A 15,081-nucleotide genomic window follows, 5' to 3' on the forward strand; every position below is an offset into this window, starting at 1 on the left:
CTTTTAAATGCGAAATAATATTTACCCTCCGCCTTCGAACTAATAATATTTACACTAAAAAAAGTATTTTTATCCTTTTCCCATAATTTTTGAACGCTATTCTACAGTTGTCGGTCAAACTAAAGTTTACCGAAATTGTTGGCCCGTTTTTCGTTTTGGCTGGCCCATTTTTTATTCTGGCACCCGCTTCAGCTGGCGCGAGGGATTTATGTGTGATTGTTGCCAGCAATAACTAGAAGATAAATCCTTCGTGAGAGCGAAAATATGAGAGCGTAAACAAAAGATTCGTATCAATCTAATCTATGCCGTTGGTGAGGTTTTGCACGAGTGCGTTGTTGCTTTTTTTCGTTAATTTGCTGTTTGCTCATTTGGACGTGTGTTTTTGTATTTATGTTATGGGCATTGTAAATTTTACCAAGTAGCGCAACTAACAGCTGATCGGTGAAAATTCGCACATTCACACGCACAGTTCACGACTCAGTTTCAAAACAAAACTTTCGATTATTTAATTCAAATTTTAAAGTGGGATAATCCTTACAAATTTATGTATACAGAATATATATGGCGTTTTTGTTGTTATTAAAACAATAGTTTTATTTATATATAAGCTTTTATCATTTTTTTTTAACTTTGAAAAATCTCCGAACACCATTCCTTCATTATATGACATTCGACTGCCTAGTCCACTGCCTTCCACTCTATTCGCAACATAACCTCTACTTAAGCTGCCAAACTATATAGTAAACAATGGTTTGGGTGGGTTATGAGAATTGCATGACGGAACGATACAAGGTGGCAGCATGGGGCAGCTGATTATAAACTTTTTTTATTTGATACATCAACTTCCGGCGCGTACGATTTTGACATTGGTCCATCGAATTTACAAAAACAAAGTACATGGATTTTTTATTTATGTTTGTAGGTATGTCACCATGCTGCCACCTTGTATCTTACCTATGTAAATACAAAGCTCTGTTGCAATAACATTATTACCTCCGTACAGCCGGAAACCAAAAAGAAATGTCAAAATTGCGAGGGCTGCCCAACAGCTGCAAAAACAACAGATTTCAACGAAATTCTTGAGGCAAAAAACATTAGGGAGCTCCAAAAAAAATTTTTTTTTGAATATAGAAGATACTCAGTACCATCAAAAATGGCAAGTGACTTAAAAAGAGTCCTTAAATGAGCCGGGTTTTATTTCAATTGATTCAATGCGTGTAATCCAAATTATATATTTATTGTCTCCAATCCATAAATATGTGTGTATGATCATCCCTCAGGTTGCGATTCAGCTATAATGACAGCAAGCAAATGTCATTTAGGAACATGAATGTCAAACACCGCAATTGCCATATTAGCAAAATATACAGTGCATCCAACTATCACATAGCTATACCTCAAGATGAGGTTTGACAAAGACTACCAAGATTTCAAAACTTTTTTTTGAAAATGATATATGTAATTCCTATATTGCTAATAGAAAATGCTCGCAATGTGTTTTGAATTCGAAATCAAAACAAGACAGCCTATAATATGTTTGTGATTTTAGCAGCGTAAGTGTGACAAGAAAAAATTTAAATTTAAGTACATTCGATTACTTACTTAATTGGCGCTTAACCGTCTAAACGGTTATGGCCGTCCAACAAGGCGCGCCAGTCGCTCCTTCGCTCCGCCAACCGGCACCAATTGGTCACACCAAGGGAATTTAAATCGTTTTCTACCTGGTCCTTCCAACGGAGTGGAGGCTGCCTCTACCTCTGCTTCCATGGGCGGGTTCCGATAGAAACACTTTCTTGGCCGGAGCATCATCTTTCATTTGCATAACATGGCCTGGCCAGCGCAGCCGCTGCGTTTTAATTCGCTGGACTATGCTGATGTCTGCGTATAGCTCGTACAGCTCATCATTAAATCTTCTCGGTACTCGCCATCGCCAACGCGTAAATCTTTCGAAGAACTTTTCTCTCGAACACTCCCAAAGCCGCTTGTTTGAGCGACTGTCGTAGTCGCCAACAGCCAACCCTTCTATTTAATAGAAATTAGTCTTAGAAAACTTGAATATTGAATTTATTTGCATATGTACCTTTTACGTATTAGTACGCATTCTGAATTATTTGCACGTACAAATACGTAATATCCTATATTACGTATATATTCTTTATTAAATTTAAGTATTTGAAATGTTTGTATTGTACGCTAACACGCAAGCGTATTTCACTTCTCTGGCAACCCCAACAATGGGTTGACAGATGGTACTATGTACATACATACATTTATTATTGTTTTTTTGACTTTTTGATTTTTTTATACATTCGAAACTTTTACTCATTGTTTACTATATAGTTTGGCAGCTTAAGTAGAGGTTATGTTGCGAATAGAGTGGAAGGCAGTGGACTAGGCAGTCGAATGTCATATAATGAAGGAATGGTGTTCGGAGATTTTTCAAAGTTAAAAAAAAAATGATAAAAGCTTATATATAAATAAAAATATTGTTTTAATAACAACAAAAACGCCATATATATTCTGTATACATAAATTTGTAAGGATTATCCCACTTTAAAATTTGAATTAAATAATCTAAAGTTTTGTTTTGAAACTGAGTCGTGAACTGTGCGTGTGAATGTGCGAATTTTCACCGATCAGCTGTTAGTTGCGCTACTTGGTAAAATTTACAATGCTTTTACTCTATCCCGTGTGCATAGTGTACCTATACAAGTGTGTTCTCTAAGCGATAAACGTCAAAACTACAAACAGCCTTGCTCACCTGATGGAAATCTCAGGTCTAGAGTCGCATTTTTGGTCTCAACGAGAACATTTTTGACTACCAATCGTATCGACTTTTTCAATTTTTCAATCATTCGGCGCATTCGGTAATGGTATCCATTTTGAATTCGCTGTCATTCCGAATCCAGCGAGTGCCTGTCAGAATGCTTGACAGATAAGTCAACACACTTGTACTTGTACACTATGCCCGTGCATAGTGTACAAGTACAAGTGTGTTGACTTATCTGTCAAGCATTCTGACAGGCACTCGCTGGATTCGGAATGACAGCGAATTCAAAATGGATACCATTACCGAGTGCGCCGAATGATTGAAAAATTGAAAAAGTCGATACGATTGGTAGTCAAAAATGTTGTCGTTGAGACCAAAAATGCGACTCTAGACCTGAGATTTCCATCAGGTGAGCGAGGCTGTTTGTAGTTTTGACGTTTATCGCTTAGTGAACACACTTGGTATAGGTACACTATGTGCCCGTGTGTGAGGAATAAAATTGTAAAATCGCTTGAATTTAAGAAAAAGCCTGTATTTTTCGCCAAGTGATTTTAATTAGGCATTCCCGGCAAGTTCAACACTCTAAAACCAAAACTCAAAACCACTATCTGGTAAAATCCATCTGAAAAAAAAAACAACGTAATCCAAAGGTATTTAAACTCTGTGGACATACCTCCACCACTGACAAGTTCTCGGGAGAAATTGTCCAATAATCAACCGTCACCACCACATCATCGCCATTACCGCGGCAGCCGTGTCCATCAGCTACATCCCACAGCAGAAAAAAAAGGAAGGTAAATTTTGTATTGCCAGCTCCCCAGAACACCGCTTCATCTGCTGTTGTCATGGTCCATGCTTCTGCCCCATGTAGCAGGACGGGTACGATAAGTGATTTGTAGAGAATGACTTTCGTTCGCCGAGAGAGGACTTCACTTTGCTTACCTAGTCCAAAGTAGCATTTATTAGGAAGATTGATTCTTCGCTGGATTTCAGTGCTGATGTTGTTGCTAGTGTTGATGCTGGTTACCAAATAAACGAAGTCTTACTATTTCGAAATTATGGCTGCCAACAGCAGCGTGGTTGCCAAGGCGCATATGCGCTGACTCTTTGCTCGAGGACAGCAGGTACTTCGTTTTCTCCTCATTCACCATCAAAACCATCTTATTGCTTCTTTTTACAGATTGGAGTAAGCAGAACTAACTGCGCGGGTGTTTAGGCCGTTGATATCAATGCCATCAGCATATTCCAGTAATTGCCCGTTTTTATAGAATATTGTTCCAGTGCGGTTAAGTTATGCAGCTAGTATAATTTTCTCCAGTATCAAATTAAACAAATCGCACGAAACCGCTGAAACTTCGTTTAGTTTCGAACGGCTCGGAGAGGTCCTTCCCAATTCTGACTGAGCTGATGGTGTTGCTCAACGTCATTTTGCACAGCCGTATAAGTTTTGCGGGGAAACCAAGTTCAGATACAGCGGCATATAGGCAGCTCATTTTCGTACTGTCGAAGGCGGCTTTAAAGTCGACGAAGAGGTCATGTATGTCGATTCTCTTTTCACGGGTTTTTTTTCCAAGATTTGGCGCATTGTGAAAATCTGGTCGATGATAGATTTACCAGGTCTGAAGCCGCACTGATAAAGTGAAATCAGCCGGTTCACGGTGGGCTTCAATCTTTCGCACAATACACTTGAAAGGACCTTATATGCGATATTAAGAAGGCTGATTCCACGATAGTTGGTGAATTTCGCAGTATCCCCCTTCTTGTGGACTGGGCAAAGAACACTTAGACTCCAATCGTCGGGCATGCACTCGTCCGCCCATATTTTGCTAAGAAGCTGTTGCATGCGCCTTACCAACTCCTCGCCGCCGTACTTGAATAGCTCCGCAGGCAATCCATCAGCGCCCACGGCCTTGTTGTTTTTCAATCTGTATATTCGATTATTGAATACAAAAACAAAAACGTTTAAACAGCAATATATCGGCACTCTGATGTTTGGGAATGTACCTAGCCTTTTGTAGCAATATAGGAGTATTACATATATTGTGTAAATGGTCTAGCATAATTCATTGCAAGCTTACGTGATATATTTTTGATATTAACACTTTGGAAACGTTCTGCATACATTTACCGTTGAAATAAAATTAGTTCGGTCCCAGGATGTAAACCTTTTTGACTTGGACTTTGTAATTTGGTCTGCCAAAGCCTAAATAATAGTGAATTAAATTTAGGTAAGAAAAATACATTTTAAGATTTAAAAAGTAAGAGGTCTAATATATAAATTCTTCTGTCACGGTTTTAGAGGCTGAACTCCTCCGAAACGGCTGAACCGATTCTCATGAAATTTTGTGAGCATATTGGGTAGGTCTGAGAATTGGCCAACGTCTACCTATTTTTTCGCTACGTGTCTATGGTCTTGAGTACAAAACGTGGACCCGGGTACCCCTAGAATGTGTTTATACAATATGGATATCAAATGAAAGCTGTTGATGAGTGCTATAGTACAGGATAAGTTTCATACAACTGGGAGGCTAGGGTCTCGAGATATAGCCCAAAAAGTGGACCCGAGTACCCCTAGAATGTGTTTAAAGAATATGGATATCAGATGAAAGCTGTTCATGAGTGCTATAGTACAGGATAATTTTCATACAACTGGGAGGCTAGGGTCTCGAGGTATAGCCCAAAACGTGGACCCGGGTACCCCTAGAATATGTTTGCACAATATGGATATCAAATGAAAGCTGTTGATGTATGCTATAGTACAGGATAATTTTCATACAACTGGGAGGCTAGGGTCTCGAGATATAGCCCAAAACGTGGACCCGGGTACCCCTAGAATGTGTTATACAATATGGATATCAAATGAAACCTTTTGATGAGTGCTATAGTACAGGATAATCTTCATACAACTGGGAGGCTAGGGTCTCGAGATATAGCCCAAAACGTGGACCCGGGTACCCCTAGAATGTGTTTATACAATATGGATATCAAATGAAAGTTGTTGATGAGTGCTATAGTACAGGATAATTTTCATACAACTGGGAGGCTAGGGTCTCGAGATATAGCCCAAAACGTGGACCCGGATACTCGTAGAATGTGTTTTTACATTATGGGTATCAAATTGAAGCTGTTGATGTGTGCTTTAGTACAGAGTAAATTTTACACCGCTGGGTGACTACGGTCTCGAGATATAGCCCAAAACCTGGACCCGGGTACCCCTAGAATGTGTTTGCACAATATGGATATCAAATGAAAACTGTTGATGTATGCTATAGTACAAGATAACTTTCATACAACTGGGAGGCTAGGGTCTCGAGATATAGCCCAAAACGTGGACCCGGGTACACCTAGTATGTGTTATACAATATGGATATCAAATGAAACCTTTTGATGAGTGCTATAGTACAGGATAATTTTTATACAACTGGGAGGCTAGGGTCTCGAGATATAGCCCAAAACGTGGACCCGGATACCCCTAGAATGTGTTATACAATATGGATATTAAATGAAAACTGTTGATGAGTGCTATAGTACAGGATAATTTTCATACAACTGGAAGGCTAGGGTCGAGATATAGCCCAAAACGTGGACGCGGATACACGTAGAATGTGTTTTTACATTATGGGTATCAAATTGAAGCTGTTGATGTGTGCTTTAGTACAGAGTAAATTTTACACCGCTGGGTGACTACGGTCTCGAGATATAGGCCAAAACATGGACCCGGATACACCTAGAATGTGTTTTTATATTATGGGTATCAAATTGAAGCTGTTGATGTGTTGTTGTTGTTGTTGTTGTAGCAATGGTCGCCCCACCTAATAGCCGCGACCGATCACAAATTGTCATCAATATCCTCTAACGGGAGTCCAAGGAAACTTGCCATTTCAACAGGGGTGGACCATAAGGAAAGGGGTGTTAGAGGCGTTGGTTCCACATTACAATTAAAGAGATGGTTGGTGTCATGTGGGGACACATTGCAAGCAGGGCATACATTTTGTATGTCGGGGTTGATTCTGGATAGGTAAGAGTTTAACCTGTTACAGTATCCAGAACGAAGTTGAGCAAGAGTGACACGCGTTTCCCTGGGGAGTATGCGTTCCTCTTCTGCGAGTTCTGGATATTTTTCTTCAAGTACTGGATTCACCGGGCAATTCCCGACATAAAGGTCCGACGCCTGTCTATGGAGTTCACCAAGGACCTGCTTGTGTTTTTCCGCTTCATACGGCTAGGTTCTCAGGTGCCGTATTTCCTAAAAATGCTTACGGAGATGACTCCTTAGGCCCCTAGGCGGTGCTGGTTCGTCAATCAGATGTCTGTTGGGATGCCAAGGTTTCTGGGTATTCAACAGAAACTGTTTGGTCAGCATCTCATTTCTCTCCCTGATGGGGAGTATTCTCGCCTCATTATGCAGATGGTGTTCTGGGGACATAAGAAGACAGCCCGTGGCGATTCTGAGAGCAGTATTTTGGCAGGCCTGTAGTTTCTTCCAGTGGTTGGTTTTTAGGCTTGGCGACCATATGGGTGACGCGTAGCACGTAATCGGCTGGCTAATTGCTTTGTATGTGGTCAAGAGCGTTTCTTTATCTTTTCCCCAGGTACTGCCAGCAAGGGATTTGAGGATTTTATTACGGCTCTGAATTCTTGGAACAATTGCGGTTGCGTGCGCACCAAAATGTAGATCCTGATCAAACGTCACACCCAAGATTTTGGGGTGTAGGACAGTCGGTAGCGTAGTGCCATCGACGTGGATGTTCAATATGGTCGACATTTGGGGCGTCCATGTTGTAAATAAGGTCGCGGAAGATTTAGTCGGTGACAATGCCAGGTTTCGCGAGGCGAAAAAACTGGAGAGATCAGGGAGATAGCCGTTTATTTTATTGCATAGATCGTCGATCTTTGGGCCTGGGCCTGTGGCCATTATTGTGCAGTCATCGGCGTAGGAAACGATTGTGACTCCTTCCGGTGGTGAAAGTAGCTTAGATATGTAGAAATTAAACAAAAGCGGGGATAGGACACCACCCTGTGGCACCCCTTGTTTAATTCTCCTTTGTTTTGATGTTTCGTTTCTGAATTGCACCGATGCCTGCCGACCACCCAGATAATTTGCGGTCCACCTTTTAAGACATGGGGGAAGGGTAGACCCTTCCAGGTCTTGCAGTAACGAGGCATGGTTGACCGTATCAAAAGCTTTTGATAGGTCTAACGCTACGAGTACTGTTCTATGGTGGGGTTATTGATTCAAACCGCAATTTATCTGGGTGCTAATGACATTTAGCGCGGAGGTAGTGCTATGGAGTTTTCTGAAGCCATGCTGATGAGGGGCTAGCTGCAAATGTGCTTGGAAATAAAGGAGCAAAATGGCTTCAAGCGTCTTTGCCACTGACGATAGGAGAGATATCGGACGATATGACTCACCTACGTTAGCTGGTTTCCCAGGCTTTAGTAGCGGGACCACCTTGGCCATTTTCCATTTTTCGGGTATGACAAAGGTGGAAAGAGACAGGTTGAAGACATGAAACCCTCTTTCCCTAGGTTTTTAAGCATCGGCATGGCTATGCCGTCTGGGCCCACTGCTTTGGATGGTTTAGCGCGACCAATGGCGTCCTCAACCTCTCTAGCGGTGATGGTAATTGGTGACGCGCTGAGTTTGTGTTTATGTGCGTGTCTATTGGCTCTCCGTCTATCTTTGTCGACCGTAGGATGCATTATATATTGTCGGCAGAAAGCGCTCGCGCATTTTTTCGCATCCGACAGCACCTTATCGCCAAAGGCGATGGAAACTTTGTCTTTGTGCTTAGTCGGATTCGATAGGGACTTTACGGTGGACCAAAGTTTACCTACACCGGTAGAGAGGTTACAACCTCTTAGGTGCTCTTCCCATTTCGCCCGCTTGTGTTCGTCCACAAGCAATCTGATGCGTTTGTTTATATCCCTTATTTGGGGGTCGCCTGGATCAAGCTGTCTTATAAGGTCGCGTTCCCTCGCTAAGCTCGCGGCCTCCGCCGGGAAGTGGGCCGGATTTCGGGAATTCTCCCGGCGGGAATGAAATGTGCCGAGGCGGATTCAATGACTTTACGGAAGGCACGCTCCCCTTGGCGGGCATCAGTCGGGATAGGGAGGGCAGCAAAGCTGCTGTCTGTTGCAGATTTATATTCTTCCCACTTTCCTTTTTTGAAGTTAATGAAAGTGCGTTTTTCGGTGACGATGAAGTCGGCGGTACGCTCGAACGAAATAAGTATGGGCAGGTGGTCGGATGCCAATGTTACCATCGGCTGCCAGTTGACGCAGTTTACGAGTTCTGCGCTCACGATTGAAATATCTGGCGAGCTATGACAGCTTCCTACCATACGTCTGGGGGCGTCTCCGTTTATTGTGCAGAACGTCGTTTCGTCTATTTGATCCGCCAACATCTCACCCCTACTGTCCGCCCGCAAGTTTGAATGCCGTAGGTCGTGATGGGCATTGAAATCGCCTAAGATAATGCGATTGTTGCCAGTGAGTAAGGCCTCGATATTAGGGCGGTATCCACTGGGGCAACAGGTGACAGGAGGGATGTAGATGTTGATGATTTCTAGATTTGCATCGCCTGACCGCCTGATTTGCATCCGCTTCCCAAGGCAGTCGGTTCTATGTACCGGAGCGACTCGGGATTTTTCCCGACCAAGGACTGTCATTTCAGTGTGACCCCATTTAATTTGTTTCGTCCCTGTTGATGTGTGCTATAATACAGAGTAAGTTTTACACCGCTGAGTGACTACGACCTCGAGAAAACATGGACCCGGATACCCCTAAATGTGTGTGTATTATGGATATCAAATGAAAGCTTTTGCTGAGAGCTCTAAAGTTCATTGTGATAATCGATTTAGTCGCATAAACCTAGCAAAACTGATAAATATGCATGCGAAGCCGAAATAAAGACAAGAATTAATAATACCCACATACCTATTTACATACGTCCTATTCGATTTGCCAGAAATTGCGTATATAAATGTGCCTATATTAGTATTTACGATGCTTTTTTCCGGGAAGTATACCAGAGACGGACTGGGACTGGGATTATGACTAGGACAGGGACTGAGACTCGGAGTGGGACTGGGACTGAGACTCGGAATGAGACTGGAACAAAATACGTACCACCCTCTGGGACTGGCAATAAGAAATGAAGAAGAAGGATAAAAACTTGAGAGAAGAGAAAATAGAGGAGACTGAGAAAGAGATAGAAGGAGACGAAGACGGAGATGAAGCGAAAAAGACGTAGGGTGGAGTTAATAAAAAGATTAGGAAAAAGTGTAGAGGGGTAGGGCAGAGTTAGACGGAAAAAGCTTATTAAAATAACTGCAGATAGGCCAATTTTAGTGCAGAACAACGTCTGCCGGGTCTGCTAGTATTTTAGATAAATATATTTTACGTTGATTGTAGAGCATTACAAAATAACTTTCTCGACGAAAACAAGTCCAATTCAATATAACTATTTAAAAAATTCATTTTAGGACTTAAAAATTAAGATTTATATTATATAAAAAAACAGATGAATATAACTATTCCAAAACTACTCAGAAAAAAAAAATAAATTTAATGATGATTTATCTGTGGCTTTGAAAACACACTAAACACATTGCTTCTTCACACTGTTCACAATGTGTGTCTTTAGGGATCTCTAGATGTCGATGGTCGCATCATATCAACAACATCAGGATTCACGCCTGTACACATCGGAGACTCAACAAACGTCAACCGATCTCCTCCAACAGGCCCCCATGTTCGACTATTTATCAATTTTGTAAGAGGAACTTCTTCGTCAGGATCTTCATTCAAGTCCATTGATATGTCTTCATCACTATCATCGAAATCTTCGTCATCAGATTCTGAATCAGAACTTTCAGAGTCTGGCTCAAAGTCATTATCAACAAATGAATCCTGATTTTTCGAGCTCGGCAATAATGTCATCACGTGTTAAAAGTTTTCTAGACATCTTAAATTAAATCTGTAAAACATTTAAATGAAAATTGTATTAATTAAATACGTATCAAATATTAAAGCGGTAAAAGTCTAGTTGAGGGGTCGACTGCTAATACGCTACCAAAAGTATCGAGTGAGGTGTCAAAAGACGCGTATTATTCTCGAGAACAATAATCCGAAGGCGGAAAAGAAAAGTTTTATCTCTGTCTGGAGATATTTGCAGTTGAAGTTGGCGATTTCCATGTGGTTGTGGTTGTTGTTGTTGTATTCGTACCCACAAAAAAAATTGTGCATCACAATGGCGGTAGCCACAGAAAGGTGTTCTGCGCAAAAATACTATGGATCCGACCCTAGGTTTCGGAGGTACCCGCGGGTCTTTTTTCGGTTTTTCGTTAATATCTTTTGAATGCGTTAAAGGTTTTATTTTCCGCCTTCGGATTATTAATACTGATGTCAAGACGCGTCGTTTGACACCTCTCTCGATATTTTTGGTAGCGTATTAGCAGTCGAACCCTCAACTAGACTATTACCCAAATTTTTTACTTTTATTGAATAAACGAGAAGCTAATAGTTAACTTTCACTTTAACTTTATTTTTAACTTTAACTTTCATTTTAACTTTAACATTCACTTTAACTTTAACCTTAACTTTCACTTTAACTTTAACATTCACTTTAACTTTAACTTTGACTTTAACTTTAACCTTAACTTTAACTTTCACTTTAAATTTAACTTTAACTTTATGATAGAGATCCAATTTTATGTATTTGGCCTGTTGCTAACACCGAACCTTTTTCGAACCTTTTCGTCCTTTTCGAACCTTTTTTGACAAATATCCGTTACGGTTTTTTTTTTTTTTTATTTAGTCGCCAAGCCCGCGATAAAATCTATGCAATAGCTTAAAAACTACACATGTAATACAATCGAGAATGATCAAAGAATTGTTCATTGTGGTTCTATCCACAACGGAATTATTGCAAGTTCATTTCAGGTAGAGTCCCATAAGGGTTTGATTAGTGATATACAATTTTCTTCGACCTCAGAGCTGGGTCCCATTTTTGGCCAACAGTGTATTTTGAGTCGGCCTCTATCGTTACATATTCGAGAACGGGCTTAGTTGTCTATCGAATTTTCTTCAAACTAATACCTAATTTCATTTTTTTTTTTTTTTTGAAAAGAATTACCATAAAAAGACGAAGCAACGAATCATCATTCTATGATAGTAGGCTATTTATTCATTTTGACAAAAATAATTAATTTCTTAAACATACTAAAAGGCATTACTTGATTAAAAAAGTTGACATTTAAATGATTTGGTAACGATGTAGTTTTATATTAATAGAATATAAAAACCTACATGCTTATAAATGTTATTGTATCTTACCAAAAATGTATTTACATGTTTTATTTTTATTTAGGTACATATTTCTATGCATATATTTATACTCATATATATAGAGTAATGAAATTGAATGTATAGCTAATAAAAAAAAGTATGGATTCAAGCAAATTGAAATTAAATGTATCGATAAAAAACGCTTATATTACAAAAATGAGCCATCGATCCTCTTATTTCTAATTTGAGTGCGTACAAAGTGCTCTTCTATCATGCATCAGAAGATAATTTAAGCCCTCATAGCGGGTAATTCGAAACGGCAGCCGAGATAGTATACCACGAAGAGCGACTCGGTGTCGAAAAGTATTTTGATATTGACTGTTGTTGTTGTTGTTGTAGCGATAAGGACACTCCCCGAAGGTTTCGGGGAGTATTATCGATGTTGATGGCCTTTTGCCGGATGCAGATCCGGTACGTTTCTGTAATAAGCACCATTAAGGTACTAGCCCGACAATTTCGGGAACGATTTAGTATGACCACATGAAAATTCTAAGCCAAAGCGCCCTCCCGCCTGAGCCTCAGCTGCTAAAGAAACAGGATTTGCCACCGATAGGTGAGGGTTGCGCTACGACAGGCGTACCCGCCGCAGGTATATTCTAAGCCCCCTAACCCACACTTGATGTTGACTGTTTTTGTTGTTACTTTGTTTAAATTTTTATGATCGTTGTCCCGTCGCTTTAGGCGGGGACCTTCGGTTAGTTAAGCCGCCTCTCTTCCTCTATACCATGTGAGCCGCCATATATTTTTCTCTGACATTTGCTTATTTGATCTTTTGGTGGTTCATTTTGACCATATGCGCATAGAGTCGTGAGGTGGAATTGAACGTTTTACGGCAAACATCACATGTCAATTTTTCAATAGTATGCATTTCCATTGTATGCTTGTTTATTTGTGGATAAGTTGCAAAAGTTTGTTCACAATATTTGCAACGAAATTTTTGTCCCGTTTCCTGTTTTAAATGCTCTTTGCGTATATGTTTTCCCATTAAAGTTATATTATTTCCTTCAAAATGTTTGCATAGCTTGCACTTGAAAGGTTTATGTTCCTCATGACGCAGTAAGTGCCATCTCATATTTCTACTTCGACAAGTCACAGCACATGTCTTGCATTCATATACACCATCTCTTACCACTGTTACTTTTTCTTGAACTTTATCTTGATAATCATGTTCGTCATCCAAGTGCTCTACCCATTCATCATAATTTTCAAATATTTCTTTGCAAATGGGACAGCTATGCTCTACATGACGTCGTATTGTTTCGGCGCGTCGAAGTTTTTGCAATCCAATTTTCTTATGGGCTCTTCTAAAATGTCTCAAATATTCAGGACGTCCCGTAAAACGTACATCACACAAACGGCAACGCAAGAATTCTGGTATGGGCATATGTTTTATGCGATGTTTAAGTAGAACTCCATACGAGTGTTCCGTATTAAATCGTTTGTTACACGTGTTACACAAATAGCAGAGTTGACCTTCCCTATTAATGACGGTTTTCATATTCAGTACCGATATAGAACGGAAATTGTGCACAATGTCCGTATGGGCATTCCATTTTTTAATATTACCGCAGGTAACGCCACATTGCGGACATAAGTAAATGAGGAAAGCCTCTAAATTGTAATAGTTCCTTTGACAGTTTGATGTTGAAGGCTGATTGTCCTCATCACCTGAACCAATATCTAGGAGATCTACAAACTTTTTCTCTTTTACATCTACATCCCCATTATATCCGTTGGAGTCGTCATTATATACTGGCATGTAATCACAATAGTTTTCATCATCGTCATCCAAATCAATAATTCCCTGCAAAGTATCTGTTACTGGCGCATTTGGTGTTAATCTGTACTTTTTGGCAGATACTAGAATTATGTCACTATGAATAACAGGTTGCTCGGGTAATTTATCAATGGCTTCAACGCTAACATTCGTGGCACCGGGAATGTCAGTTTCAACAATAGCAGACGCTATTATTTCTTCAGTATAACCCTGTGGTTCTGATTTGACTGTCTCCATGGGATCACACATTTGGCCAAACATTTCACAATCAGCATCTTCATCGTCATTTTCTTCAACTTCGAAAGCGTCGTTGTCAGAATCACTTAGCAATTCGATAACGTCATTTTGTTGATATGCGCCGGGTTCTATTTTTGACTGGTCAAAAACTTGATCAGCTACTGCCATAAGCGCCCTCCCTACAGCGGATTTTTGTTCCTCATCGAATGCAACAACTCTCACATCCATTGCGTACTTATTCTGTTGGTTTCGGGTTTCAGAAATCAGACTTGTGAAATCGCACGCGTTGGTTTACCTGTTTTTCTCAATTGAAAAGCTTTTAGCATTTTTACTTAATCTATTTATTTATGTTTACTCATTCAGCACACAAATGTTTCTATGGTTTCTGCATATTCTCCAAAAATGCTGGTAAACTTATAAAAACAAAGAACAAATTATTACTTTGCTTTGACATTTTTCACGGCACATCTTAGAGCTGGAAGGAATATCGATAGCCTTTCGATAGTATCAAATTGTAAGTACTATTGTGAATTCGTGCAAGTGGTGAATATTTGATAAAAACGTTCACAATAGTAAACAGCCTGGACCACCTGTTCAATCGCTGTTCGATTACTTAAATCATTTGTTCAATAGTAGCCGTGTTTTTTTTTACGCGCTTATAAAGGCGGTGGCACAATGACATTTTTCATATAGATGCGTTTAACACAAGCTTATGCATTCCAATAACATCGCCACAATCAACCAAGATGTTGCGTTTGTAAATATGAAGGAACTTCAGACGTGGCAATTGAAGTTTATTACGCCTTGCCCATTCACATACAAAATTTCGCGAAGCACTGGTATAAACATTATCCCCTTACAACAAAGGTACTTGCTAACATATTTTGTGTCGTATTCATTTATTATATTACAGTTTTTACCTGCGAAAAATGTTAGAAAATTTACC

General features: G+C 40.0%; 1 protein-coding gene and 1 long non-coding RNA gene across 2 annotated transcripts; one reads left to right on the forward strand and one right to left on the reverse strand.

Annotated features, from left to right (window-relative positions):
* The first annotated feature begins 3,255 nt into the window (after positions 1 to 3,255).
* Positions 3,256 to 5,763, forward strand: LOC137251862 (uncharacterized). Its single transcript, XR_010953378.1, has 3 exons — positions 3,256 to 3,894; positions 3,951 to 4,998; positions 5,070 to 5,763. It is a non-coding gene; the product is annotated as an uncharacterized lncRNA (long non-coding RNA).
* A 6,171-nt stretch (positions 5,764 to 11,934) lies between these two features.
* On the reverse strand, positions 11,935 to 14,637 carry LOC137233724 (zinc finger protein 778-like). The gene has a single exon (XM_067757031.1). The coding sequence runs from the start codon at positions 14,361 to 14,363 to the stop codon at positions 12,882 to 12,884; it is 1,482 nt and encodes a 493-aa protein (XP_067613132.1). The 5' UTR covers positions 14,364 to 14,637; the 3' UTR covers positions 11,935 to 12,881.
* Between the last annotated feature and the right edge of the window lie 444 nt (positions 14,638 to 15,081).

The sequence above is a fragment of the Eurosta solidaginis genome, chromosome 5 (assembly GCF_040869045.1).
Source record: "Eurosta solidaginis isolate ZX-2024a chromosome 5, ASM4086904v1, whole genome shotgun sequence".
Classification (NCBI taxonomy): domain Eukaryota; kingdom Metazoa; phylum Arthropoda; class Insecta; order Diptera; family Tephritidae; genus Eurosta; species Eurosta solidaginis.

Coding starts and splice junctions, on each gene's coding strand:
- LOC137233724 (XM_067757031.1), bottom strand. CDS start 14,363: ATGGATGTGAGAGTTGTTGCATTCGATGAGGAACAAAAATCCGCTGTA.